Raw genomic sequence first — 26662 nt, 5'->3', positions numbered from 1 at the left:
TTTTCTAGCCTTTCATTTCCTTAGCATCTTCTCCTCAGTCTTTGTTTGCCTTTCTTCCCCAATGACAGGATTATAATTGGATTAAATTTGCAAAGTTTTCTTTCCTGAAAGAAAGGGAATGAAATCTGGAAATCAGAGGACAAAGACTCACAGACCCTCTGGAAAGGAGATATGATACATTAAAATGCAATTGAAAAAAACCAGAAAATTTGGAAATTGAGTGATTACAACCAAATGGACCAAGATGGAATGAGGGGCAGTGAAAAGGACCAAAACTTGCCAAAATTACTCCAAATAAAAAGAGTGTAGAGAAGATGCTGAGGAAATGAAATGTTTAATAAAAAAAAGGTAAAATTCTGAAACTGAGTGTAAACACTAAAAGTGAATGGGATGAAGAAGTGCAAGGAAATGCACCTAAGTTACCCAAATAATCCTCATTGAAATTGCAAGATTTCATTCCCTTTCCTGAAAGGAAGAAAGCAAGTCAACAATTTGGACAGGCTTTTCCAGAAAGTGCCACTTCTATTCAGTACATCTTATGTAGCACAATTAAGAGCAATTGGTGAATGAACATTAAAGTACTGCTACCCAAATAAAAAAAAAAAAATTATCCCAACCCTGCACAAATTGCACTATTATCTCTTTAGTCTCTTCTCGTATCTACTCTCAGTAGACAGATGTCACTTTTAGTTAAGTCTGATTTAATTTAAAGCATATCACACTGTGTACAGGACAGCATATGACACTGGAGAAGAAGCAAGTTCTGCTGGGGAGGCCACTATTCACAGAATCATAATACGGTTTGAGTTGGAAGAGACCTTAAAGATCATCTTGTTCCAAATCCCCTGCCATGGGCAGGGACATCTTCCAGTAATCCAGTCTGCTGAAAGCCCCCATCCAGCCTGGCGTGGAACACTTCCAGGCATGAGGCATCCACAGCTTCTCTGGGCAACCAGTTGCCGTTCCTCACCACAATCACAGTACAGAATTTCGCCTTAAAAAACCACAAGGACCTCTCTCCTCTGAGATCTGTGCCACAAGGGACGCCTTGCCAGATGCAAAACTCCTCGGCAGGAGCTCGGCGGGTGGTGGGGGGCACACGTGAGGCCCCGCCTCGTCCCTCCGCTACTCCGGCGGGGAACGGCCACGACAGAACCCCCCGCCACACAGGGCCACAGCCTCGCTCGGCCTCCTGCGGGAGACGTGCGCAGGTACAAAGCGCTCCGAGCTCTGCCCGGCCGCGATGAAGTCTCTCTCGGCGCCGAGCAGTCCTGTGAGTGTCCCGGGACGGGAGACGACGAAAAGCCGCCGCTACGCGCCCGGCCCCTCACAGCACCCCCCGGCCCCTCCTCTCAGGGCGGACCACAATTCCCAGAGCGCCGCGCGCGTGGTGACGGCAGACGGTGGCGGGACTCGGCCAATGGGCGGGCGCGCAGGCACCGGGCGGGGCGGAGCGGCCGGTGGCAGCGGCGGAGCAGCGGCGGGAAGGGCGGGCTCGGGGCTCCACTGCAGCGGCGGGGACGATGCCGGTCCATTCCCGGGAGAAGAAAGAGAATAATCACGATGAGATGGAGGTGGACTACGGGGAGAACGAGGGCAGCAGCTCTGAGGAGGAGGAGACTGAGAGCTCGTCCGTCTCCGAGGAGGGGGATAGCTCAGGTATCGCAGCCGCCCGGAAGGCAGCGCCGCTGTAGAGGGCGCCCCGGCGGCTCCCTCAGCGCTCGGTGCTGCCCCGGGGACACACCGGTTCCGCCCCAGCTCTGGTGGCTGTCGGTGTCCCCGCCTTCCCCTCCCCCCGTGACCCCGCCCCGGCCCAGCCTCTGGCTCGGCTCAGCGGCTCCTCTTCGGGCCGCCGGCCGGGGCGCGGGAGCGGGGCGGGGCGCATGGGCAGGGAGCGCCGCTGAGCCCCGAGCCGCTGGCTCCGGAGCGGGCTGGCACCCGGTCATGGCGGCCTGGGCCGCACTGCTCCGCTCCGGGGAAAGCCCTGGGTTGTGCCCTGCGGGGCTGTGCCCTGCGGGGCTGGAGTGCGTGCTCGCAGAGGGACGCCTCGCTGAGGTCTCCACTTAAAGGCGTGCCATGTGTACATACGTGTGCACAGAATTTCAGTTAGGTGTTTTAAGACCTTTTAGGGGTTATTGGAAACCCTGTGAATACCTACCACTGGCCTCTTTTGCAAATCACTTGGGCCTCTGCTCGGTTGAAGGTCCCTTCCTTTTTCCACAGTTTCCCTTTGGACTGTACATTTTGAATTACATTAGTAGCTGAAATCTAACTTTAAAAGGGTCATTTTTTATGTTTAATTTACACTATGTTGTTAAGAAGGATATTATTATCTGTTCAAACTTTCCTTGTGATTACTCCTTTATGTCTTTGATCTTACAACATATTTCCAGGTGATAACCGGTAGGAATGTGTGGTGCCTTATTCGACTAGTGATGAGATGCATGACAGTGGATGGAAAGGAAATTAGACAGAATTAATGATTGGAGAAAAGTGCTGATGTCGATGTAGACCAGGATCAGTCCTAGACCTGATATGTGGTTCTGGCAGCTGAAGTGCTTTAGTGCTGAGGCCCCTGTCTGACTAAATGACAGGTGTTGAATATGCTGAGTTGGAAGGGACCCAGAAGGATCATTGAGACCAACTCTTGACTCTTTACAGGACACCCCAAAAATCACACCGTGTGCCTGAGAATCTGGGATTAGGAAGGAGTGTGTTTTAAGTGAATGTACTCTGTGTTTATTTAAAACAATGCAGGAAGCTCTCCAGATAATTTTTTGTTGCATTCCACAGAGAAATGCTTTTAAGGGAGTACTTAAAGTGTGATGATTACAGAAAATTACATGCTTGTCTCAGTGTGTTGACCAATATGAACATACTCCTTGGAAGCATATTGTTTCTAAAGATTTAAAGTGATTAGCACCCCAAGAAATAGGTCTCAGTTGAAATTAGTAATGATTTTCTTTGTTGTATTTGTCATTTACTTTACTTGCATTCAACTTTCTTTTTTTTTTCTGTCTCCAGTAAATGCCTGAGAATACAAAAGGTGTTATTAGAGGAAGCATGACTCGTCCTTGAGAGCTGGCAGTCTTTCTATCCTGTTCATTTAGATGTTACGTACTTAGTGCAGGTGTTTTATTGACTGGGATATAGAATAGTTTCTTAGAGATTAATTGAAAAAGTTATGCTCACTATCCCAGAGGAGAATTTGGCCATTTTTTTGGAAACTCTTTATATAGGCCACAGCTTATTAAAAAAAGCTGTTTTAGGTGCTGTTGTATTTTAAGTGCTGTGTGGATTTTTTTATTTTTAAACCAGGTTGCCCTAATTACTGTGTTAGACTGCTTGAGTATAGTAGGAAAAAACAACTGTGAACTGTGACTTTGAAAGTATTTACAAGTACCATTAATACTTTTTGCAGTATGAAACTGTATGGTAAATCTGAAGATTTAAGACAGGGTGGGCCTATCAGCAACTGTTTTAATATGAAATAAGCAATCTTTCACCTCCTGTGATATAAATTTTCTATTGGAAAGCCATGAAATTTGGTCTTACAACATTTTACCTTTTTAGCAGTGCATATTCCGTAGGAAAGAACGAGGAAGAAATTCCATAAGTGGAGAATTAAAGGTATTTCAGGACTCTGAAATATGAAAATCTTAATAATTTTATGAATCTTATTGGAAGAAGAATAAAGATGAACCAATTGAAGAGCAACTTGGCATGTGAATTGACATTTAGTATGGATGATAGGTAAAATGAAAACTTCTAGGCAGAAAGTTAAGGACTTTTGAAAGTATTTATAGCTGAGAGGCAGTTGGAGAGAGATGAGTTATTTCTTTATCTACAAGGATGTCAGCTGTACCCTCAGATGCCAGTGAATAGTAAAATTTCCTTGCAGCACAAGTTTAAAATGTAAGATGCAGTCCCTTTCCCCTCCAACACTGGCTGTGCTCAGATCCTCAGCCAGGATTACAGTTCTAGTTTTCTTTGCTTTATACTCCCTAAACACAAACAGTAAAATCTATGTTAATTTAAGGAAAGCTTATGAGGGAACTCCTTACGGAAGCAAACTTAGAATCAAAAGCATAGCACAACACATTTGAAAAATGTTTGAGAATAAAAGGGAAAAACTGTGGATATCCCAGTGCTTGTTCCTGTTTGGTTTCAATGGGAGGTGCCCTCACGTTTTGAAGAAGCTTTATTTTTGTAGCACTGAAATGCTTTAGACAACTCTGAGTAATGTGATTGTCACATTCCTTAAATCTGGCCAAATTATAAGTTGTTACATCGATTTTTGGTTTGGATATTGTGTCAAACAATCAAATAAAACTTTGCTTTTTAATATGATTTTCAGCCTAATTCTGGGGTTATCATTCTGCCTTACTTTAGAGAACAGTATTTTAATATAAATAATACCTCTTAACAGCTTTATGTGCTCTTCCCCCACCCTCCCAATTAATTGTATTTTTTTTAAGTTCTGTCTTCAAGTTTTCTTGCTCTGCTTTCAAATACTTCAGATTATATTGTGTTTTAAAACTTTGTGCACTGTTCCTTTTGATTGTACTAACAGTAGTCTGACAGACTGCATTAGGTCTTTAAGTTGGACTCATAGTTGCCATTGTAATTCTGATGGGTATTGCTGTGCTGACTGCTGGTTTTCATATCCAGGCAGAGAAGGTTAGTACAGATTTTAGTCTTAAAAGCTTGTGATGACTTCAGGAAGAAGTTAAGTGCAGAGAGGTCTGAGTAGAAAATCTGATTTAATCAGATTCTTCCAAGTAGGTAGTGGCCCTGAAGCTACTCCTTTCACCTCATCAGCTTTACAAATTGCCATACTGTTTTGCAAAATAGTAAGAATGAAGACTTGCATGCTGCATTCTGTAGTTGGTATAGGAGACGGCATAAAGCAATTAAACGTGTTTGTTGGAAAAATGTGAGTGAGGAAGAAGCAAAAAGCTCAGAGTTTATAGCCTAAAAGAGTGGTCCCTGCTGGGTCCAGGATCCTACTTTGCCTCTCTGTCAGGAGGTAGGATTTTTTTTTGCCAGAGTACCTGCTTACATAAGTAAGAACTCCTTTGGACAATGCCTTCTCTCAAGCATCTGACCTGTTTGCGCCTGTTCAGTCACAGTTCCTGAGTGCATGGCCATCCCTTCTGAATGTCTGCTGCTGGTTGATAACGGTCAGCTGCAGTGTGGCTGTAGAGGGCTAATTCCTGCGGATACTGCTGTTATAAAACAGTTTCACTTATCTGACTTTTGAATATGGCTTAACAAATCCTTTTTTTATTTTTTTTTTTTTTTCCTGGGAAGGTTGAGAAAGAGTCAAGAATTTTGTATCTTTGTTTCTCAGTTTTCTAGTCTGAAAAAGACCAATGGAACTAACAACTGATGTTTAGTCTCAATGGCAGTGTCAAAAGTTTTGGCAAAAAATTGTGTATTTATGTTGCTATACTTTAGGTAAAGTACAAAAAAAAATCAGGAATGAAAATTAAAATCTGTGAAAAGAGTTTAACGTTAACTACTCTTGCTGCATAAAAACATATAAAGTCAGGTGTCTGCAGTGTTCTAGATTTTTCAGATTAAGAAGTGTTTCATTGGAGTAATTTTGAATATTCATTAAAATGAATTTCAGATATTTTTACATTAATATTTCAACTTCAAAGAATTCTTCTAATTGAACAGGATGAAACCTGTTTCAAAATTATATGTTACTTTTCTTTAAAGAATATTACTAAAATAAATCTTGAATTTTATATAACAAATGTAACAGGGAACTTGTTAGTCAGGTGCTTGTTCGTCTTTGTCATCTTCATCTTCTGTATCTATTTCAGTAATGAAATTACCCGCTTGAGGTCTTACAGTGCTGTTGTTTCCTGTTAAGAGGAAGAAGAATTGCTGTTTATGGAGTTTATTCTAGAATTAGGTCTAGGTTTCTTACTTAGTAGCTTATATGCTAAGGGATTTCTCATATTCTGCTTTATGAGAATAATCATACAAGAGAGAAATTGTTCATGGCTAAAATTCAAGCACCCTTTGGCATTCACTAGAAACAAAATATCCCATTTATTTGGTCATATATTACATTGTTAATTTTTTTTTATTCTTAGAAATGGATGATGAGGACTGTGAAAGAAGAAGAATGGAATGTTTAGATGAAATGTCCAATCTTGAAAAGCAATTTACAGACCTTAAAGATCAGTAAGTATTTTAATGTTTCAAGTGCTTCATTTGAGGATCCATTCTATGAAAATATTGTGTGCAGCTGGTGTTTCTTTCATGGTGTTTCTTTCTGGTCTTTCATGTGTGTAGATACTACTTTTGGAGACAAGTAAAGACTGGGAATTATGAAATTACTTGCAGGCAGTTGTTCTAACATACTTCTGTGTATTCATGTATTTTTTGTTTTGCTGTAAGGATGGTTTTGAAATGTTGTTCCCGTGAAGGGCTACTCTGGGTCTGTTGCATCAAACTCCCTGGCAGAACCAAGAAACCGGGATTTTAGGGAAATTTGAGGTTTTGTTTAATTACTTATTCATTCAGTATCATTCTGATACTTCTATATATGTGGGACAGACCTAAGCATTATCTTTGGTAAGTAAGAAATTAGGTTGGGGATTTTTTTATAGCAGTAGTCTTTATAGTTGGTACCAATTAAAGTTTCTTGTGATTACTGCAAACCATGTACCAGTACAAGATAAAATGAAAATACTGTTATCTCTCTGCCATAATACCTACATAAGTAGCTAGTAAAAACATCCTTTAAAGAAGAGATAAACTTTATAGCCATAGTTGTTCAAGAGTGATTGTCATTTTTATTACAGCGTGTCATTTGTATTATAGAATCATTAAGGTTGGAAAAGACCTCTAAAATTGTGAAGTCCAACCATTTACCTAACAGTGTCAGGTCCACTACTAAACCATGTCTTTAAGCACCTCATCTACACATTTTTTGGAACACTTTTGGAGATTCCACCATTTCCTTGCGCAGCCTACTCCAATGCTTGAAAACTCTTTAAAGTGAAGACATTTTTTTCTGATATCCAATCTAAGCTTCCCCTGGTGCAACCACTTCCTCTAGCCCTCCTCTAGCCCTGCCTCTTGCTACCAAGTAGAACAGACCTCGCCTTGCTACAAACTACTTTCAAGTAGTTGTAGAGAGCAGTAAGATCTCCCTCGAGTCTTCTTTTCCCCAGGCTAAACACCCCAACTCCCAGAGCCACTGCTCACAGGACTTGAGCTCCAGACCCTTCACCAACTTCATTGTCCTTCTTTGGACAAGCTCCAGCACTCTATGTGGAGTTAAATTTGTTTTCATGTATGCACAGACAAGTTAGATGCATCTATCCAAGTTTAAATTGGTGGCATTTTGGGAATTAACTTAATAAAGCGCTTGGTAAATGAAAGTTTGAGAAGACCTGGTCTGTTCTTGGGCACATACTTTAATTGAAAAGTTAATTGTTATTATGGTTCAGATGCATATTCATATTGTGAGATAGTTCTTTCTCCTACAGAACTGAGACAAATAACTTGCTTTACATAAGAGGACACTGTGTGGTGTGGAAGTAACAGGGTCTGGAAAGAATTGCCCAACAAGAAATTCCTTGCTGCAGTGTCTAGACAAGATTGTCCTGCTGTTCTTCGGGCTGCACATGTAAAAACCTGGGAAATGCAACCAATTGATGAGTACTAGAGCCAGTCGGTACTGATCGGTTTGGCTTTTGGAAAACTGTCAACTTTTCAGTTCAGCATTTCTCTTCCATCTGTTCAACAGCTTGGATGACTGAAAACAATTTGTGGAAACAGATCTTTAGGGAGTGAGTCTGAAAGAGAGTGGTCTTGAGAGGAAGGAAGCAAGTACTTTTGGGGGCTTAGGGTTTACAAATGGTGTTTGAGAAGGTGGTAAGACTGTGGTCTATGGAGGAAGGCATTGTAGAGACACATTGAGAGATAGAGATGTTTGTGTGGGCTGAAAGAACAGTGATGGTGGGAATACCAGAAATGGAGCATTAGAATGATGGAAGAGGGATTATAGGGAGAAGCAGCTGTGAACAGGGAGATGATATCGGGAAAGTAGAAAAAGATGCATAAACAATGGGATTTTTGTCACAACTAACAGATGGTGTAGTGATTGGGTCTACCTCCTCATCCATTTCAGGGAAACTGAATTTGGATGTTATAAGTAGTGTTTACAGTGGTTTGGTAACATTTATTCATTTTAAATAAATCACTGGTTGAAAGAACTGGATAAATAGTTGTAGTTCATCAACTGCTGCATGGTACCAAGTGATGACAGCACCCAGTCCATAACTGCTTGCTTTTATGTAGCTGGTACTTGGACTGACCCAGTCTGGTGTGCTGTGCACCCAGGCTTGTGGTCTGGCTAAATAATTCTGCTGTAGCTCTGTGTTAACCACCATGTGCAGAGCATGCTCATCAAGGGTTAAGCCCAGAAAACTGGGGTTTGTTCAGCTGCAGGCTGTGTTAGCTGACTGCAGGACAGATCCTGGTGGCAAGGTGAAAAGGCAGTTATTTCTCAAAGAGGTCTTGATATATTAGTATTCATGAACTTTATTTTGTCTAATCAATTACTTAACCTGTGCACTTTAAACAAGGAAAAAGTAGTACCCTTGTCCCAAGGACATCTGTTATGTGCGTGTAAACAGGTAACAACTGATGTGTTCGTAACACTTACAGTTTGTACACGTTTGCTTTAATTTCACACCTTTTAATTGTGGGGTGCAAGGTGAAAAATGAGAACAGGAAAAGTTATATTGATGATTCTAACACGGAACACTAACAGTTACAAGTAAGTGGACCTTCATTGAAATTGAAATATTTGTAATTGATATTACATAAAATTCTTCAAAGTGCAAGCAGATTTATTCATTGTCTGCCAGAAAATATCAGCTTTTATGGAATGACTGAATTCCAGGTAAAATAAAAGTACAGTAATTTCCCGACCATAAGCCGCACCGGACTATAAGGCGCAGCCCCCGGGAGGCGGCAAAATTCGCAACTTTGTAGATCAGATAAGACGCACCGGACTATAGGGCGCACCTTTTTTTTTGCAGCGAGGCTCCGCCCCCAGCTCCCCCCGTGCGGTTGCTGGCCGAGGCCCCGCCTCAACCTGGCAGCCATGGGTCCCCGGGACTGCCTGGACCCGGGAGGGGGAGTGCCATGGGCCCCCTGGCCCGCATTCACCTGGCAGGGGCGGTACCGCGGGCCCCTGGGCCCGCCTCCACCCGGCCCGGCTGCCTGGCTCCTCCCACGGCTCACAGCTCGCACTTCTGGTTTGGCAAATTTCGCAACTTTGTACATCAGATAAGGCGCACTTCCGGGTTCGAGGGAAAAATTTTAGTCAAAAGGGTGTACCTTATAGTTGTGAAATTACTGTATTTTAATTACAGTTCCTTTTGGCAGGAATAGAATACATCAGAAATTATCTCATTATATTTATAGTAGTACACAATATGTAGATTTTCACAGGAGATGAATTGAGAGTTGCTTTATTAAGCACCTGCATCTCTTTTTGCTTGATTTATGGTAGTGTGGAAGCAGATATGTGAACACAAATGTGAATGATTATTTCTATCCACAAACGATTTATCTTTCTCTCTCATGACATAACCCAGTTTGTTCTTATGTACTGTTGTACCTTTCTGTCTCCTCTTCCATGTTGATTCATGTCTTATTATTAACAGATGTGCAATTTTTTTCCTACTTCCTTAGACATGGAGATACATTTAATTTTATCCTTTCTGCACTTCTGATTGTTTGCATTTGCATTTCAGAAAGGCTTAACAGACATGGATAGTATTGTTCAAAAAGAAAATATGTATTGGAAAATTCAAATGCTAGCAAACCCTCATTTTGTTTAGTGTTCCATAGCATCAACAAAGGGATAACAAATAGTTATTTTAAAAATATTTCTTCTAACTTGTATTTTATTTTAAATAAAATACCTATTTTTATTTCTATTATTTTAAGACTTTACAAAGAAAGATTAAGCCAAGTGGATGCAAAGCTACAAGAGGTCATAGCTGGAAAAGCACCTGAATATTTAGAACCATTGGCAGCTTTACAAGAAAATATGCAAATCCGAACCAAGGTGGCAGGTAGGCATGTAAAATGGGTATTGCTGTTTCAAAGTATAAACTTGCTATGCATTTTAAGGTCAATCTTTTATTTTCTTTAGAATTGTTGAAGGAATGTGTTTTAAAATCAGAAATATTGTAGGATAATTTTAAATATGAAGTAGTTTTTAAGTCAAAATGAATATGTTGCTTACCTCCTTGCATAAGTTGTCTGATAACATCACACTACAAATACGGCTCTTTTTAATGTTTCACCTGATAGTTGCCTGTGTAATAAGAACAATAAGCTTTTACTGAGTAAAAGCTAATAATTTTTTTAGTCAGAAGGTTTTGGATCAAGTCTTGACAATAGTCACTTTTGAAGAGATATGTAGGTGCTACGTCATGAAATACTCACAATCTAGTATGACTCCTGCTCTTTTGGTCCGTATCTCCTATCCTTCTGTTCTGGAAGAAGGAAAAACCTCTTGTCCTTGATGCTTTTCTCTTAGCTGAATGTTAGTTATTAAAACTAATGTTTACACAGGTTTATAGAAGAAGGCATTTTTCTCCCTCCAGATGTTATCTGTAATGTTTTTTCTCAGCTGCTGACCCAGCATTTCTGGGTTTTAAGTTGTGAGCCCAAATTCACTTGACTAGTCAGTCCTAAGTAGCCCACTTGGACTTTGCAGAAGGATCTCAGTAGAACTTGCAAAAGGTTTGGTATAAAAACAGTCTTAATCCAGGCTTTTAATTTTCAGTTTTAAATGTGGCTATCCATCAGTGCTTTCATATTGGTGGGTGTGGGGTATGCAGGATACGACACGTTCTCCTGATAGGTCTTCAGCACCATTGAAGAGCCATGTTTCAATGTAAAAAAAGCCCAGCTTAAAACCAGCAGATTCCTTGAAGCAGAGAATAGAAAATAGGAGGTTTTTTTCCATTTGTCCCCAGCTGAATGACCTTGATAAAATTATTCCAGAGAAGGCAAGAGACCGCAGAACTGGCTTATTTGCTCTTACTGTTTGAGAGTCTTTACAGAAGTGAGTAATAGCAGGACTTGACTTCTAGCAGGTAACCCATAAGGACCTACTGTTGCCTAAGAAAGAAGAGGAAGTGGTGACAGAACCCCAAACTAAACTATATTTAGCTAAACTTTGGATATAATTGCATCTGTCTTAAAACACAAACTTGTGTTCCTCAGCTCTCTAAGGCACTATTCACACAAAATGTGGATCTTGACTATTACAGCTAGTCAGAAAAACAGCTGTTTCTTCTAGACCAATTCATACCTATATTTTTCGCTATCATGCAAATAAACAGTGACCTAGATATGCCAGTCAGCCATAAATATAAGAAAATAAAAGCCAGCATAACATAGCAATGTAAGAAGAGAACATTTTGAATTCTCTAATAACTTCACTGTGGAAAGATGAATGATGCAATACTTTGTGGTTTGTTTTTCAGAGGGATTGCTACTAGTAGTTTTGTTCCTCTAGTACTGTGTTCGTTTATAGTAAGTTGAATTATAAGGAAGTTGGTTTTGAAAGTTCTTCAGCTGCAAGACATCGCCATTGTGTGTGCAAACTTAACTCCTCAAGTTTCTAATCTGAAGCAATAGAAGTGTTTTCTGTTGAATGCATTGAATATATTAAATCAAATTCTATTGATGCTTGAAATGATGCCTTGAAGCAGCCCATTAGTTATGCTGGCCTCCACTGATGTTGTGATAGCTTTATTGACCATTTGTCTCTCATGGGATCAAGTAATGTGTCTAACATAGAGTTCAAATTAGATATTACATTTCAGGTACCTCCCAGGTTTTTTTCAGCTGCTTAGTGGACACATTTCCAGAAGTGTCTAAAAATGCTCCTAATACTTAGAAGCGGTACCCTTTATCACAAGGTGACTGTTTTTAAGAATGGAACAGTCTTGTTAATTAATGTAATTTATTAAGGTCATGCATTATAAAGTAAGTCTTATTCAAAATACTAATTCGTAAGACCTTTTTCTTTCAATCAGTTTTCTAGCTTTTTTTTAAAGCCCCAAACCCAATTAGAAAATAGAAGAGGTCATTCAGTACTTGAGTTTGAAAACGGATAATATTCAGGATAGTTTGATCACAAATATGAAATAGACTTATTTTCTAAAGTTAATGTGACCACTGGCATAATTTATTGACCGACAGGTGGAGTTAAAATAGCATTTAGTTTTTCTCAGATCTTTAGAATTGAGGATTTACTTGTTCTTACTTATCTTCATTAAAGCAGCCAGCCACTCTTAAGTGCCTAATTTTATATATCTGTATTTTCCACTGTGTGCATGTGTTGAGACTTGCAGGCAGTCTTAAAATAGAATTCTGAAGTCAGATATTTGCTAAAGAAAGTAATATTGCTGTAATTTGTCTGATTACAGGAATCTATAGAGAGCTTTGTCTGGAATCTGTGAAGAATAAGTATGAATGTGAAATTCAAGCGTCTCGACAGCACTGTGAGGTTGTACCAGCTGTTTCACATTGTTAGCTAATTTCATCTAACTTTACTGTCTGTCATGCTTTTCAGGTTCAGTACATGTTTTTATTATAGCAGTTATTTGCTATTTCAATGCAATTGCTGTGTAATATTTAATCCCATGGAAGAGGTTATTCAAAGCATCTAAAAATTAGAATCATAGAATGTCCTGAGTTAGAAATGACCCATCAAGATAATCTAGTTCAATTCCTGCCCCTGTGCAGGACACCCAAGAATCAAACCATGTGCCTAGGAGTGCTGTCCCAGCACTTGTTGAACTCAGACAAGCTGGGACCACTTTACTGGGGAACCTGTTTTAGCCTGTTCTCTACTGCCCTCTGGGTTGAAAAACCTTTTCCTGATACTCAATCTAAACCTCCCCCAGCTCAGCTTCGTGCCTTTTCCTCAAATCCTGTCCCTGGTCATGAAAGTAAAGATATTGGTACCTGTGCTTCTGCTTCCCTGTGTGAGGATATTGAAGACGAAGATGAGGTCTCCCTTCAGTCTCTGCCAGGCTGAACAGACCAAGTAACCTCAGCTGCTCCTCATATGGCTTCCCTTCCAGTGCCTGCACCAACCTCCCGGGCCTCCTCTGAGCACTCTTACATTAGTGGCTTTCTTATCTTGTGGCACCCCAAACTGTCCCCAGCACTCGAGGTGAGGCTGCCCCAGAACAGAGCAGGACAATGCCTTCCGTTGCCTGGCTGCTGATGCTGAGCCTGATGCACTCCAGGACACAAGTGGCTCTCCTGGCTGCCATGGCACTCACTGCTGGCTCATATTCAGCTGTCAACCGGAAGCCCTAGGTCCCTTACTGTGGTGCTGCCCTTCAACTTCTAATTCCCCAGTCTGTCTGTACATCCAGGATTATCCTGTCCCAGATGCAGAATCCAGCATTTGTTCTTTTTAAAATTCATTTGGTTGGCAATTGCCCAGCCTTCTGATTTGTCAAAGTCTCCCTGCAGGGCCTCTCTGCCCTTGAGGGAGCCAGCAGCCCGTCCCAATTTAGTGTTGTTGGCAAACTTACTTAGTATTCCTTCGAGTCCTGTGTCTGAGTTGTTAATAAAGATGTTGAAGACCTTTTTATTAGTTTGGCTTAGCAGATAGATATATATATATAATAAGGCTTCTTATTTCTCGTTATCACGTTCTTAATAGATTCCCACATGATTTTTTACCTTTTTTATAAAAATATTATGAAGAAAGTACAGTAATTTCACGACCATAAGGCGCACCGGACTATAAGGCGCACCCCCCGGGAGCCGGCACATTTTGCAACTTTGTAGATCAGATAAGGCGCACCGGTCTATAAGGCGCACCGGGTTTTTTTTTGCAGCGAGGCTCCGCCCCCAGCTCCTCCCGCACGCTTCCTGGCCGAGGCCCCGCCTCAATCCGGCAGCCATTGGCTCCCGGGCCTGCCTGTACCCGGCAGGGCCGGGCTATGCCCACCGCCGCTCCGTGCAGCATCCCCAGGGCCCCGCTGTTCCGGGAGTTCCCTGGCGCTCCGGGTGACCCAATGCCGGCAGGCTTGCCCCGTGCCGCCGCTGCCCCGATTCCAGCTGCTTGCCCCCTCCCCGCGTGGCAGCCGCTCCGATTCTGGCGGTTTTCCCCCTCTCCGCATGGCGGCCGCCGTGCTTCTGGGGGTTTTCGCCCCCCCCGCGCGGCGGCCGCCGTGATTCCGGGGGCTTTCGCCCCCCCCCGCGCAGCGGCCGCCGTGCTTCTGGGGGTTTTCGCCCCACCCGCGCGGCGACCGCCGTGATTCCGGGGGCTTTCACCCCCCCCGCGCGGCGGCCGCCGTGTTTCCGGGGGCTTTCGCCCCGCCCGCGCGGCGGCCGCCGTGATTCCGGGGGCTTTCGCCCCGCCCGCGCGGCGGCCGCCGTGATTCCGGGGGCTTTCGCCCCCCCCGCGCGGCGACCGCCGTGATTCCGGGGGCTTTCGCCCCCCCCGCGCAGCGGCCGCCGTGCTTCTGGGGGTTTTCGCCCCACCCGCGCGGCGACCGCCGTGTTTCCGGGGGCTTTCGCCCACCCCGCGCGGCGGCCGCCGTGATTCCGGGGGCTTTCGCCCCACCCGCGCGGCGACCGCCGTGTTTCCGGGGGCTTTCGCCCCGCCCGCGCAGCAGCCGATCCGATCCCTGCGGCTTTCGCCCCCCCCGCGCAGCAGCCGATCCGATCCCTGCGGCTTTCGCCCCCCCCGCGCAGCAGCCGATCCGATCCCTGCGGCTTTAACACCCCCCGCAAGGGAGCCGTCCCAATGTCGGCGGGCCGGCCCCGCGCGGGGGCGGCCCCGAAGCCGGCGGGGAGGCCCCGATATCGGCGGGTCCGCCCCGCGCGGGGGCGGCCCCGAAGCCGGCGGGGAGGCCCCGATACCGGCGGGTCCGCCCCGCGCGGGGGCGGCCCCGATACCGGCGGGTCCGCCCCGCGCGGGGGCGGCCCCGATGCCGGCGGGGGCGGCCCCGATACCGGCGGGGGCGGCCCCGATATCGGCGGGTCCGCCCCGCGCGGGGGCGGCCCCGAAGCCGGCGGGGAGGCCCCGATACCGGCGGGTCCGCCCCGCGCAGGGGCGGCCCCGAAGCCGGCGGGTCCGCCCCGCGCGGGGGCGGCCCCGAAGCCGGCGGGGAGGCCCCGATACCGGCGGGTCCGCCCCGCGCGGGGGCGGCCCCGAAGCCGGCGGGGAGGCCCCGATACCGGCGGGTCCGCCCCGCGCGGGGGCGGCCCCGATGCCGGCGGGGGCGGCCCCGATACCGGCGGGGGCGGCCCCGATGCCGGCGGGGGCGGCCCCGATACCGGCGGGTCCGCCCCGCGCGGGGGCGGCCCCGATGCCGGCGGGGGCGGCCCCGATACCGGCGGGTCCGCCCCGCGCGGGGGCGGCCCCGATGCCGGCGGGGGCGGCCCCGATACCGGCGGGGGCGGCCCCGATACCGGCGGGTCCGCCCCGCGCGGGGGCGGCCCCGATGCCGGCGGGGGCGGCCCCGAAGCCGGCGGGGAGGCCCCGATACCGGCGGGTCCGCCCCGCGCGGGGGCGGCCCCGATACCGGCGGGTCCGCCCCGCGCGGGGGCGGCCCCGATGCCGGCGGGGGCGGCCCCGATACCGGCGGGGGCGGCCCCGATGCCGGCGGGGGCGGCCCCGATACCGGCGGGTCCGCCCCGCGCGGGGGCGGCCCCGATGCCGGCGGGGGCGGCCCCGATACCGGCGGGTCCGCCCCGCGCGGGGGCGGCCCCGATGCCGGCGGGGGCGGCCCCGAAGCCGGCGGGGAGGCCCCGATACCGGCGGGTCCGCCCCGCGCGGGGGCGGCCCCGATGCCGGCGGGGGCGGCCCCGATACCGGCGGGTCCGCCCCGCGCGGGGGCGGCCCCGATGCCGACGGGCTCTCACTTCCGGGGTGGCAAATGTTGCAACTTTGTAGATCAGATAAGGCGCACCGGACTATAAGGCGCACTTCCGGTTTTGGGGGGAGATTTTAGTCAAAAGGGTGCGCCTTATAGTCGTGAAATTACTGTAACTAAAATACCTGAGATAATATTAGCTAAAAATGACTTACATTTTAATAACAAAACCAAAGAAGTATTTTTGAGATGCGTTAGCTGCTGATAGAGTTGTCATTTCAAAAGCAGTTACAAGAAAAATAGATATCTTTCCTTGAACATAAAGATTGCTGTTCATCTATCTAAGTACTGGACACTGTAGTACAAACACTCACGTGCTTGTATGTCCAATGCTGTACATAGCTTAAATCCTGAGGTTTTCATCATAGTACTCCTCAGTCCCCTTACAGTTGCTTAAAGGTTTTTTCTTCTGAGTGGTTCACCATATTCCTGAATTCCTGGTTCCTACTATACCAAAAAAGCTAGAGTATGCATGTGTACTTCTGGAAAGCTTTCCATTTTCTTAATGCCTTGGGAAAGAATTAGGTGTTATGAAGGACGGCTTATTAGTGGCTGTCTTTGCTCCTGTGAGTACTCCTGAGGCTGGACAGAATCCTGTAAGACTTGCAAGGTCTCTTATCCATGATTGAACAATTTGCTTTGGCTATGTATTACACCTTAAGGTGGTCTTTGTCCCTTGTTCTGCTGTTATGTGAAACATTCAGAATTCACCATGCAATACAAGTCTCTATTAAGTCAGAAAAGCTGCTTGTAGAATTACTGTTGTTCTGGAATATAATCATTCATCAAGAATGCCTCTGATGCCTGTAATACCTTTTCGCACCTTATTTGTTACTAGGTATCTGAAGCAGAACACATGTCCAAACACAAACACTATTCAGTTTTAAAATTCAATTTTAAAGTGGTCTCAGAATAGATAACACTCAATTGTCACTTCAGATATATGTAAAAAGACTTCTGCCTGGGAAATGTTTTTTATAATGAGGCATTGAAAAATATGTGAAAGGAGGTCTTTAGAATTTGAATACTTTGTAACTTGAGGGAATGGTAGCTCTGACTGTCATTTAGTGGAATAGGGATCTTTGCTCATTCCTCAAGAGATGCTTCACTCCAGCAAACTAGCTTGAACGCTGGTAAAGGGAAGTTTTCTGTGCTGTGGGCGAGAGCAGTTGAGGAGCAGACATTGCTCATTTGGTTGTAGGGAACTACAGCTTCTGACAGAGACATGGTAGCAGATTGCTGGATGAATTGACTTGAGCTGCTTACGGTGTTTTTTCAGCAAGTCCAAGCTCCCTGTTTTCCAGAGTTGTTGAAGACATTGCTCACTGAAAGTGAATATTAAACTCTAACAATTGGCTGTATTTTCTACTCGCAGTTTTGGAAATACGCAAACTTATGAAAGAGCAGTTGAGTAATTTCTCTAAGGCTTGGAACTCAGCTTAGTTCTAAATTAATCTGTTAGAGAATGGATTTTGATGCTGACTTTGAAAAAGTAACTGACCTATATAAATACTGTGTAATTTAGTATAGGAGGTAGCTTTATAAAAAGCTTTCCATGAAAACATTTGCTTTTGTGATTTCTAATAAAAAGTGGCATAGAGGTCACTACTTTACAGTTACCCATTGTGAATAAATCTCTTCTGTCCAGAAGAAAAATACTGTGTTTGTGTTAAGATGCAAAACGTTATTCTGGAGAGCTAGCTGCATGCTCTTAATTTCTCTTGGTACCAGTAGTTGATAAATATATAATTATATTTTCACTTGTGCTAAGTGAGTGTGCTGTCTTTAAGGAGCTAGGATCTCATGCTAAGAAAGTGAATAGAGGGAGATGTCATATGCTTTGTGGGTTGTGAAAAAGCTATTTTTTGTTCCTTCCACTGATGCCTTAAATTGTCAATATTTAGATTATTGAACTCAGTAATGTAAAAATCTGTAATCTTGCTTTTACAGAGTGAGAAGCTTCTCTTGTATGATACTGTACAAAGTGAACTAGAAGAGAAGATTAGAAGACTTGAGGAAGACAGACATAGCATTGACATTACCTCAGGTAGATGGAAATCCAGTTTGGGTTTTTTTAAATTTGTTTTTAGTCTTCTGATGGCTATTGATTAGTAAACTGTACATTTCTGTGAGTTTTAGGTTATCTTTTAGAAAGCTATTCAGCTGTAGACTTTGGGCAGGGGTTTGAATTTAAACTTCAGCTTTGGTTTAATAGTTGTCAGCATCCCTTGTGTCTTTTGAGAGTATTAATCTATGCCTACATAATCTTTTAACACCTTTATTCTGTTTAGAAACAGCATCTCACCAGAAAATATTATTTTTCATTTTTGGACAGTGTTTTCTGCTATAAAAAGAGCTAAACATGAAACTGTTTCTGATTCATAGCATGTTTTTTTAATATCTTTTCAGAATTATGGAATGATGAGCTCCAGTCCAGGAAGAAAAGGAAGGATCCATTTAGCCCAGATAAGAAGAAACCTGTTGTTGTATCAGATATCCTTTTACTGAAATCGTTGTTCTTTCTAGTAGTGTTTGCAGTTTTATAGCTAATTTTATTACATGTGTCATTAATATCAAGTTGAAGTGATAATTCATTATCAAAACTGATGTTTGCATGGCAGACATTATTCTAATTCAGATTAGCGAAACCATGTTGACACATCCATCCCATCATGAAAATTGAAATTAAGATTCTCTCACCTAGCTACAAGTCTTATGTAGAAAATGTTTCTAAAAGTTGATTTTTCTAACTCTTAAAGAAAAATAGAGTTACAAGAGAAAAGCAGAATCAAGTTAGGCCCCTTGAACATCACCAACTAACCATATAAATAGCATTGGATTATGAGAATTATGAGTGACCTTACCATTTTAGAGTGTATTCCAAACCAAAAATGCTAATATAGTATTAGGTATAAAATCTCAGCAGTGTCAGGCAGTTTATAATGCTAAAAAATCCTTTCAGTAGTGAATCTTTTCTGAAGTAAATGAATTTGTTCTTTTTGATTGTAGTTTAGAAATAGTTATTTACTTGTCATATCTGTGCAGAGCAAATACCTAGACATTTTACACAGCTTTTGATTTGCAATTTTTTGCTCTTTAGGGTAAAACAAATTTGAAAGTGGATTAGGATTTTTAAAATTTCAAATGGAATTTAAAGTTGCTTTCCATTATAGGAGATTTTTGTTTTTATACATCCATAGCACCATAGAAAATAAGCTAAACTTATTTTTCAGAGATGAAATGGGGAGAAACAAAAAGTGAAGTCTATTGTAATGGAATAGTTGTACTATATGGAGTTTTGTTTTGAAGTTCATTTATTGTTCTATTACACATTTTTTACTTTGCAGTTGATAGTTTAAGGAAGGGGGGGTTTGCCTTTTCACCTCCTATTTTTTGGATATTTGATACTCAGATATGTGGTGCTGACATACTTTTCTGTTGAAGATATATGATGTGGAATACTGTAAAAATAATTATAAGCTGATGTTAATGTAGGTGCTGTTTTGCAGTGGTACATTGAAATTGCAAGGAATTTTAATTGTAATTTGAATTACTGCTAATAAAGTAATTTTTGAACTGTTAGGAATGGAATGGTGTTATCTCAGCTGTTTATCTTATCCTTCTGTTGAACTCCAGTAGCCTGAATATCTACATACTATTATTACCTCATTTAATGATTCTTATAGTATCCTTCTAGGTTGCATAATTCAAAGATGGGTATGTTTGCACTGAGCTTTTGCTTCATGTTGGTACACTTTCTGTGAAAGATCTGCAGAACAGAGCTGTTAATATATTTCTACAGACACTAGAGTGTTCTCATTATTTCTGTTTAAAAGAGTTTTCCCTAACATTTCCACGCCCTTATATAGTTTATATGTTACAAGACCTTGATATTCTTGAAGACTGGACAACAATAAGGAAGGTAAGATGAAAGGATGAATGACAACGACTGTGGATTTCTTACATGATCAAAACGCTAAATAGACTTGTAGTTCTTCAGTAGTCAGTTAATCCTTTCACTTCAAACTCTGTTATTGCTATTTCTTCTGATTCTACCCGAATCATACAGAGGAACCTGTTAAAGTGGTGCAAGAGGATATCTCTAAAATGGGGAATCTGTAGTTTTCCATGAAAAAGTGAGCCTAAAGCCTGTGTTAAGTGGATCTGCTTTCTGATAGTTTAGGCTAATTGGGTAGAAACTATGATAGAATAGTATATATAGGATTTTGCTTTATATGAATTTTTTTTTAAAATCTCATACAGCTTGTTTTCATATAGTAAGGTTTTTTTAAAGCAGATTTCTGTGATTTGACCTCCCCTTATACTTCTTTTTTCCACAAAAATGAGGAACTGTGTTTTTCTCAGATTACAAGAGAATCATAGTTTACAGGAAGAGAAATTGGTTCAGTCAATTGATGTATTCGAAAAAATAAACCCATCTTTTAATTGCATATTCCCTTTGTTAGATCTTTGTAAGACTGTTGAAGGATCTTGCTGTAATGAAATGCTGTCCTTGCCTTGCATCTGCAGCCAGAAAGCTTCCCCTAGTGTCCTAGTGCATCCCAGCTTATGGAATAGCAAACCACTTAGGTGAATTCAAAAACTTGGTGGGGAGTTGGCTCTGAGTCAGTGTCTCTCCTGTACCTATTTCCTAAATGAGAAGTGAAATGTGGCCTTTATGTTTTCTCTTTCTATCGCATCAGAGGAGCAGACACAAAATATTTTTCCCTCCTATTCCTTTCTATATTTTTGCATAATTTTAAACAATTAGCAGCAAACCCAGGATCTAGGGTTTTACCTTTTCTGGAAATAATTTTTAAAATCCCCTAGAGCAAAACAAATAAACCCCCAAAAACTCTTTGAGTGCTTTTTTTTTCCCCCCAAGGTTATGTGTGGTCTGGAGTTTGCATGAAATAACATTTGTGAGCTTATGTGAAACTCACAAATAAATTAAAAGACTGGATTGTTTATATAGCATTTTGTTTTTCAGACTGAGTTAATGTAATTTTGTGTTTTCTTGACAGAATTACATGAGAGCAATTTTGAGGATTTAATTTAGAAAAACTTGAGTTATTGAAATCAAAATTTAATGAAGAAGGTGATTTCTTTCACCCTCAAAATACTTTTTTATTTAGCTACCAAGTCACCATTGAACACATTTTTGTTTTAGAATTCTCATTGTATTTTTTGCATGTAAATGCAAGTATATACTTGCATATAAAAACAAATACCACTGCATGTTACTCCACAACTAAAGATGGCAGTTAAGACAAAATTAATCTGCCTGCTAACTAACTTTAATTTTCTTTTGTGTTTCAAGGCAATGGCTACGCTGGGACCACACAGGGTAAAGCCAGAACGTAAGTAAACGTGGTCTGGTTTTTCAAGACAGAACTTGCAGTGATGCAAACTGCATCCAGGCAGATTGTATTCACTACAGTACTGGTGTAGAGATGGAGGATGGGATGAAGTAGCTGGAAGATGTGACTTTTGTCTTTCCCCTCTCTCAGGTCCTAATACCTGTAGCTTGATTGCTTTTGTTTGTGTTGACACAAATTCTAGGAAATTATCAACAAAAATTCAGGCTTCTAGCAGTGGTTTACATATCAGCAGTGGTTTTTCATATCAGCAAGCTGTGCCAGCATTTGCACAAGATAAAGCAAAAAATTGAGAGCATCTGGACCTTACAGGTGCATTTCAAAGGATGCTCACATTGACTGCACGCTACAACCCTGAAAAAACAAAGCTGTGGGAAAGGAGAGGTACTCATATTTAGCACTGAAGTGGGATGCATGTTCTTGCTAAGTCACATATTTGGAGGTGAGGAGGAAAAGGGACAGGAGGCATGTAGGTGATAGCTTCTATTTGAAAATGAAAATATAACTTAATTATCTGCATGGAAATAGAAAGGTATGTTGCTTCCAATTTTCATGCAATTATTAAGAAACAGACTACTGTTGGAAAAATGTGTATTCTGTGTAAATAACTTGATGAAAGTGTATTTAAGCACCTAACTGATTTCTGTGAAGTCAATATTAAATCACTTTTATTATTTAATTTAGCACCTGTCAAATTAGAAAAGCACCTACATAGTGCTAGATCTGAAGAAGGAAGACTCTATTATGATGGCGAGTGGTATGGACGAGGGCAGACTATATGCATTGATAAGAAAGATGAATGTCCTACAAGGTAAAGATTATTTTATTTGTGCAGCTCTGTACATTCATGTTAAGCAGTAGCTAGGGTGATGGCATTAAAGAGTAAGGCCTATGTGGAAATACTACCACCTCAGTGACATTTGCTAATGACATTTAGTGGAAGACACTAAAGATGAGTGCTGACTTGTGAGAGGCCAGTAAAGGTTGGAATTGACTGAAGGGTTGTCAAGTTTGGATCTCGCTAACAATTTAAGCTGTTACTAGTTTCTGATAGCCTTTGAGTTTGTTGCTTTGAGAATTTATCTGTTGGCCCACCCAAAAATACTTAATTATGGAAAAACTTTATGTGGTTGAAGATAAGCTTTGTTTTCTGTTGATTAGTGCTCTGAAAGAAGAGAGAACTTTTTAATTATATTTTTTTCTCATAAGAAAGGTCCTACCTTGGAACAATCTTAGAGTGCAAATTTGGTTGAACATTTAAGATCTATAAATTTTCTATGTATGGATAATATTTGTAAATTCTAAAAATCTGAGTGTATTTAAAATTAAATATCTTACCTTTTACTGAATGGGGCAAATAAGTCTAAGCCCAACATTGATTAAATATACACATGTACTCAGGAAAATTGACTTTTCATATATCAGTAGTTTACTGTAGAACTGGCTGTTTCTCTTCTTCCTTGTGTATGGTGAAGAGGAAAAAATTTCAGTGATTTTGGTGTTTGTTCAGGGCTGAAAAAGGAAGGTATTTTAGTACCTTAGATTGTGTTTGAAGTTTAAAAACCTCTGGATTATTTTAGCAGAGTTCAGCAGTTATACTGGGCCAAGTAAAGATCTTAGCATTCAGTGTCTGACAAAAGCCAAAAAACTGATGCTTAACAGGGCAATCATGCAGTGGAGCTTTCCTGGGCTTTCAAAATCCCCACAACTTCTAAGACTAGAGGGAATTGTCACACTCAGTGTGCAATTGATCTTTGTTCTGTTAATTGTTTTAGTCTTTGGTTTTGTGCATTCTGTTTTCCCCATTAGTCTACTTGAAATGATATTTTTTCTGTGGGGTATGGGGAGGGAGTTTTGTTCACTATTGGTGTTCAGGGTTACCACTAGGAGCATATAAGGAGGGCTCATTTAACAGTGAATCAGTAAATCAATTTTCAGTTTATTTCTTGTGATCTTCATATGGTGAGTAAGAGTTGAATACATTTTGTGCTTTAAATCATGTCCTCAGTTGTTCAAATTTTTTTCAAGTACTTCATATTCAATATAGTTTTAAGACTTTTCTTGTTTTTACTATGGGTAGTTTATTGTTGTGTTTTCTCTATGTGAGTGTTACTCTTAAACAATGAAAGTATTTGCACCTGTAGGGTTTTCTTGTAAGAGAATTAAAATAGATGGCTGAACATTAGCCACCTTCACTAAAGACACATGCAGTTGCCAAGGAGTTCTGTTAAAAACTATCCTTAGAGTGGTGATAGTATCTTTTGGGCAGAGCATTTACAACTAATGCGTATTTTCTTTTACTGTGTGGAAATACAGCTGTGGTTTTGAAGTTATTTTTAGCTTATAAGCTTTCTAAACTCTTCTTGTTTTTCTTCCCCTGACCCTTTTCCCCTCATTTTCTGTAGTGCCATAATTACAACAATTAACCATGATGAAGTTTGGTTTAAAAGACCGGATGGAAGCAAGTCTAAGCTGTATATTTCTCAGCTACAGAAAGGAAAATATTCAATAAAGCATAACCACAACTGACCATTGCTCACTGGATATGCAACAAGTGGTATTGCCATGCGTGATGTGCCATGGGGTGAAAATTGTATTTAATAGTGTTTTGTATTCCTTATGTATTTACAGCAGTATCTAATGTGTATTGGTCGTGCTGTATGTAAGCTTCGTATGGACGGCCTTCAGAAACCTAAGGAGGGTAAATCCTGTTAACAGACATTTTGCCTCTAAATTGGGTCCAGTGCCTAAGATATGAAGTATGCTCTTCGAGTAATAATGCTTCAAAACTTATCATACTTGTAAAATGAAAAAAAAAATCTTTTTCCATTGGTGACCAGTTGGTGCGAAAAAGTTTATAACCGTAATTGCCAGCAACTCACTTTATTTTCAGTGACTGTCATGCTTCTCTTGTGGATGTAAATTTAGCCTGCTCAGCTGTTGCTTTTGAATAGATTGTAACATGCATAAGCATTCTTTTAACCAAAGTGTACCGATTTATTTAAATTATTGTCTTCAACAGCTCTGCTAGTACCGACTGTGTTACATTTTGTAGGGTTTACTATACTGCTTGTAATGAGACAAAGCCGATATTTTGAACTATGTTTTTGAAGGGCACTTTTCTAGTGTAGGACCCTATTCCATAGCAGACAAATCATTGGTGATGTTTTTTCTTGATTGCCAGCAAAATTTATGCATAAGGTAGACAGTGTTGCTCCAACCTGTATTATATGTAGCCCACAAAGAAGGACGGGGGGTGGGGGGGTGGTTACATAAATGCTGTTGCATGGCCTGCATGTTTGGTCCACAGTTGTATGAAATATGATAAATTTTTCTTAGGAAAGGAAGATATTTCCCCAGAAGTCATATATCTGGTGGAATTTTCACTGAGTTTTTCACCAAACATTTATTTTCAACATTTCTGTACCCCATTTCATTTTACTGTACACCAGAAGTATTTCATGCAGCTTAGGAAGCTGAATGTCTTATAAGTCTTGCTCTTCTAGCCACAGCGAAAAGTCCTAAATCCTTGATGTTACTGTGATGTGCTTCAAGCATCTAGAATGATAGATGGGATTGTTGAAGAATTGTTAATGCGTTGGTTATGTGCACTTTAATCTCCACTTATGATGGTTCCTCTTGGAGAAAATAAAGCATCCATTTGCTTTAAATGATCACAGCAAATAAATATTTTTATTGTAACATATAAATTAATCGTCTCTTCTAGTGCAGGGTGGTAAGTACTTTCCAAATGCCAAATCAGTTTCTGCTGAGTGATGCTTTTCTACAATTGTATGACATTATAAATCAAATGTACATAAAGTATCAATTGACATGTTGGCTTTTAACAATATGAACAGTATGTATACAGTTGTTTGATAAACTTTTTGTAATTAAATATTTGCATTTTTTAACTTAGTATATAAATAAATGATCTGTGGTAGTGGACATCTTTATGTTGTTTTGCTCTTTGATTTTCTAGTCTTGTTGGAATTGTTGATCTACCAAATAACAGAGGGAAATATTCTTAAATAATCAGAAGGCCTAAAGCTTTTAAAAAAAGCCTATGAATTGCACTTTTTATTTTTGAGATTTTGTATGTATAGATTTTGTTTTTACACACTTTTGCAAATTATTTTATGGAAGCCTTGTTCTGTCATTTTTATAAATCTCTAACTGTTGACATTCTTGAAATAATTTTGATTTAGGCCATGCTGGGTACTCTAAATTCACCCCTTTGCTTTTACCTCTTCTGTATTTTGCATCTCTCTAGCTGGACTTGATTATTCCTCCAGCTTTTTCTGATCTGATTTACAAGCAAAAATTTGCGAAACTGCAAGCCTTGCAGTTTGGACTGATACTTTGTCAGTGTGGTTTCTTAATTCAGAATAAACATAATTCATATCAGCATGAGAGGTAATAATCATAGCAGTATGGATTAGTGATCAGACAACTGAGTAACTGAGCTGTGACTTTCCTTTTTGACCTGTCACCATTTCTGCATATGTGATGGGAGAGCTGTAAGGTTGGTCTTTGTTTATAACTGGTTAATTGTTTTATGCTTAGGTGTTTTGCTTGATTCGACATAACATGTAAGAGAGGTCTTCCACAGATTTTAGTCCTTTGAAGTTGAGACATTGTTAACCTCTTGTCCATCTGTTTTGTCTTTTACACCACTACATTAATACTTTTCAAGCTTTAACCTACAAATAGGATTTAGATCTGTAAAATGCTGAAAAGAATTCTGTAATATGTGAAAAGGTAAGTAAGTGAAGAACAAGAGGCACTGAGTGGCAAAAATAACTTTCTGTACATGTGTAGAAAAGACTTCTCTATCAATAGCTGTGTTTCAGAGGGGTTGTGGCCTGGTTTTTGCCAAATACACAGAGCAAATTGACCTGCTTATCTTTCCCGCAATGAAGTATCTGATATGTTTAGTTGGAATGCAATTGATTTAACCTGGCAACACTTACTGTGTAAGTATCATGTGGAGTTTAGCTTAGGTATTTAATAATAAGCAGGTCTTAAACCTGTTCCAAATGCATTTGAATTTTGGCATTTTATTGTAGTGTTTATTTTTAAATTATAAAGATGAGCTATTTATAGTTGATGAACATCTTACTCTGTAAGCAAAGGCCTGTGTAGGTAGCTCACCACTCCCATCAAGTGGTAAGAGATGATTAAGTACTTAAATCCTCACTCATTTTGAAAACCTATGCTGTCTTCCAACAATAGGTTTGATTTGTTCTGTGTGAGGTTTTGTTTGGTTTTGTTCTTTTTATCAAAAGAGAGACATGTTAATACAGCTTCCCATCT

General features: G+C 41.6%; 1 protein-coding gene across 1 annotated transcript; it reads left to right on the top strand.

Moving 5' to 3' along the window:
* The first annotated feature begins 1447 nt into the window (after positions 1-1447).
* On the top strand, positions 1448-25294 carry BRMS1L (BRMS1 like transcriptional repressor). The gene is made up of 10 exons (XM_033062959.2): positions 1448-1659; positions 6111-6201; positions 9991-10118; positions 12492-12571; positions 17919-18015; positions 18378-18461; positions 19826-19890; positions 21289-21328; positions 22031-22157; positions 23752-25294. Exons 1-10 carry the CDS (start codon positions 1524-1526, stop codon positions 23873-23875), a joined length of 972 nt encoding a protein of 323 aa, XP_032918850.1. The 5' UTR covers positions 1448-1523; the 3' UTR covers positions 23876-25294.
* Positions 25295-26662: the final 1368 nt, after the last annotated feature.

Source organism: Catharus ustulatus, chromosome 6 (assembly GCF_009819885.2).
Source record: "Catharus ustulatus isolate bCatUst1 chromosome 6, bCatUst1.pri.v2, whole genome shotgun sequence".
NCBI classification, from domain to species: domain Eukaryota; kingdom Metazoa; phylum Chordata; class Aves; order Passeriformes; family Turdidae; genus Catharus; species Catharus ustulatus.
This window is presented reverse-complemented; position numbering and strand designations above follow the sequence as displayed.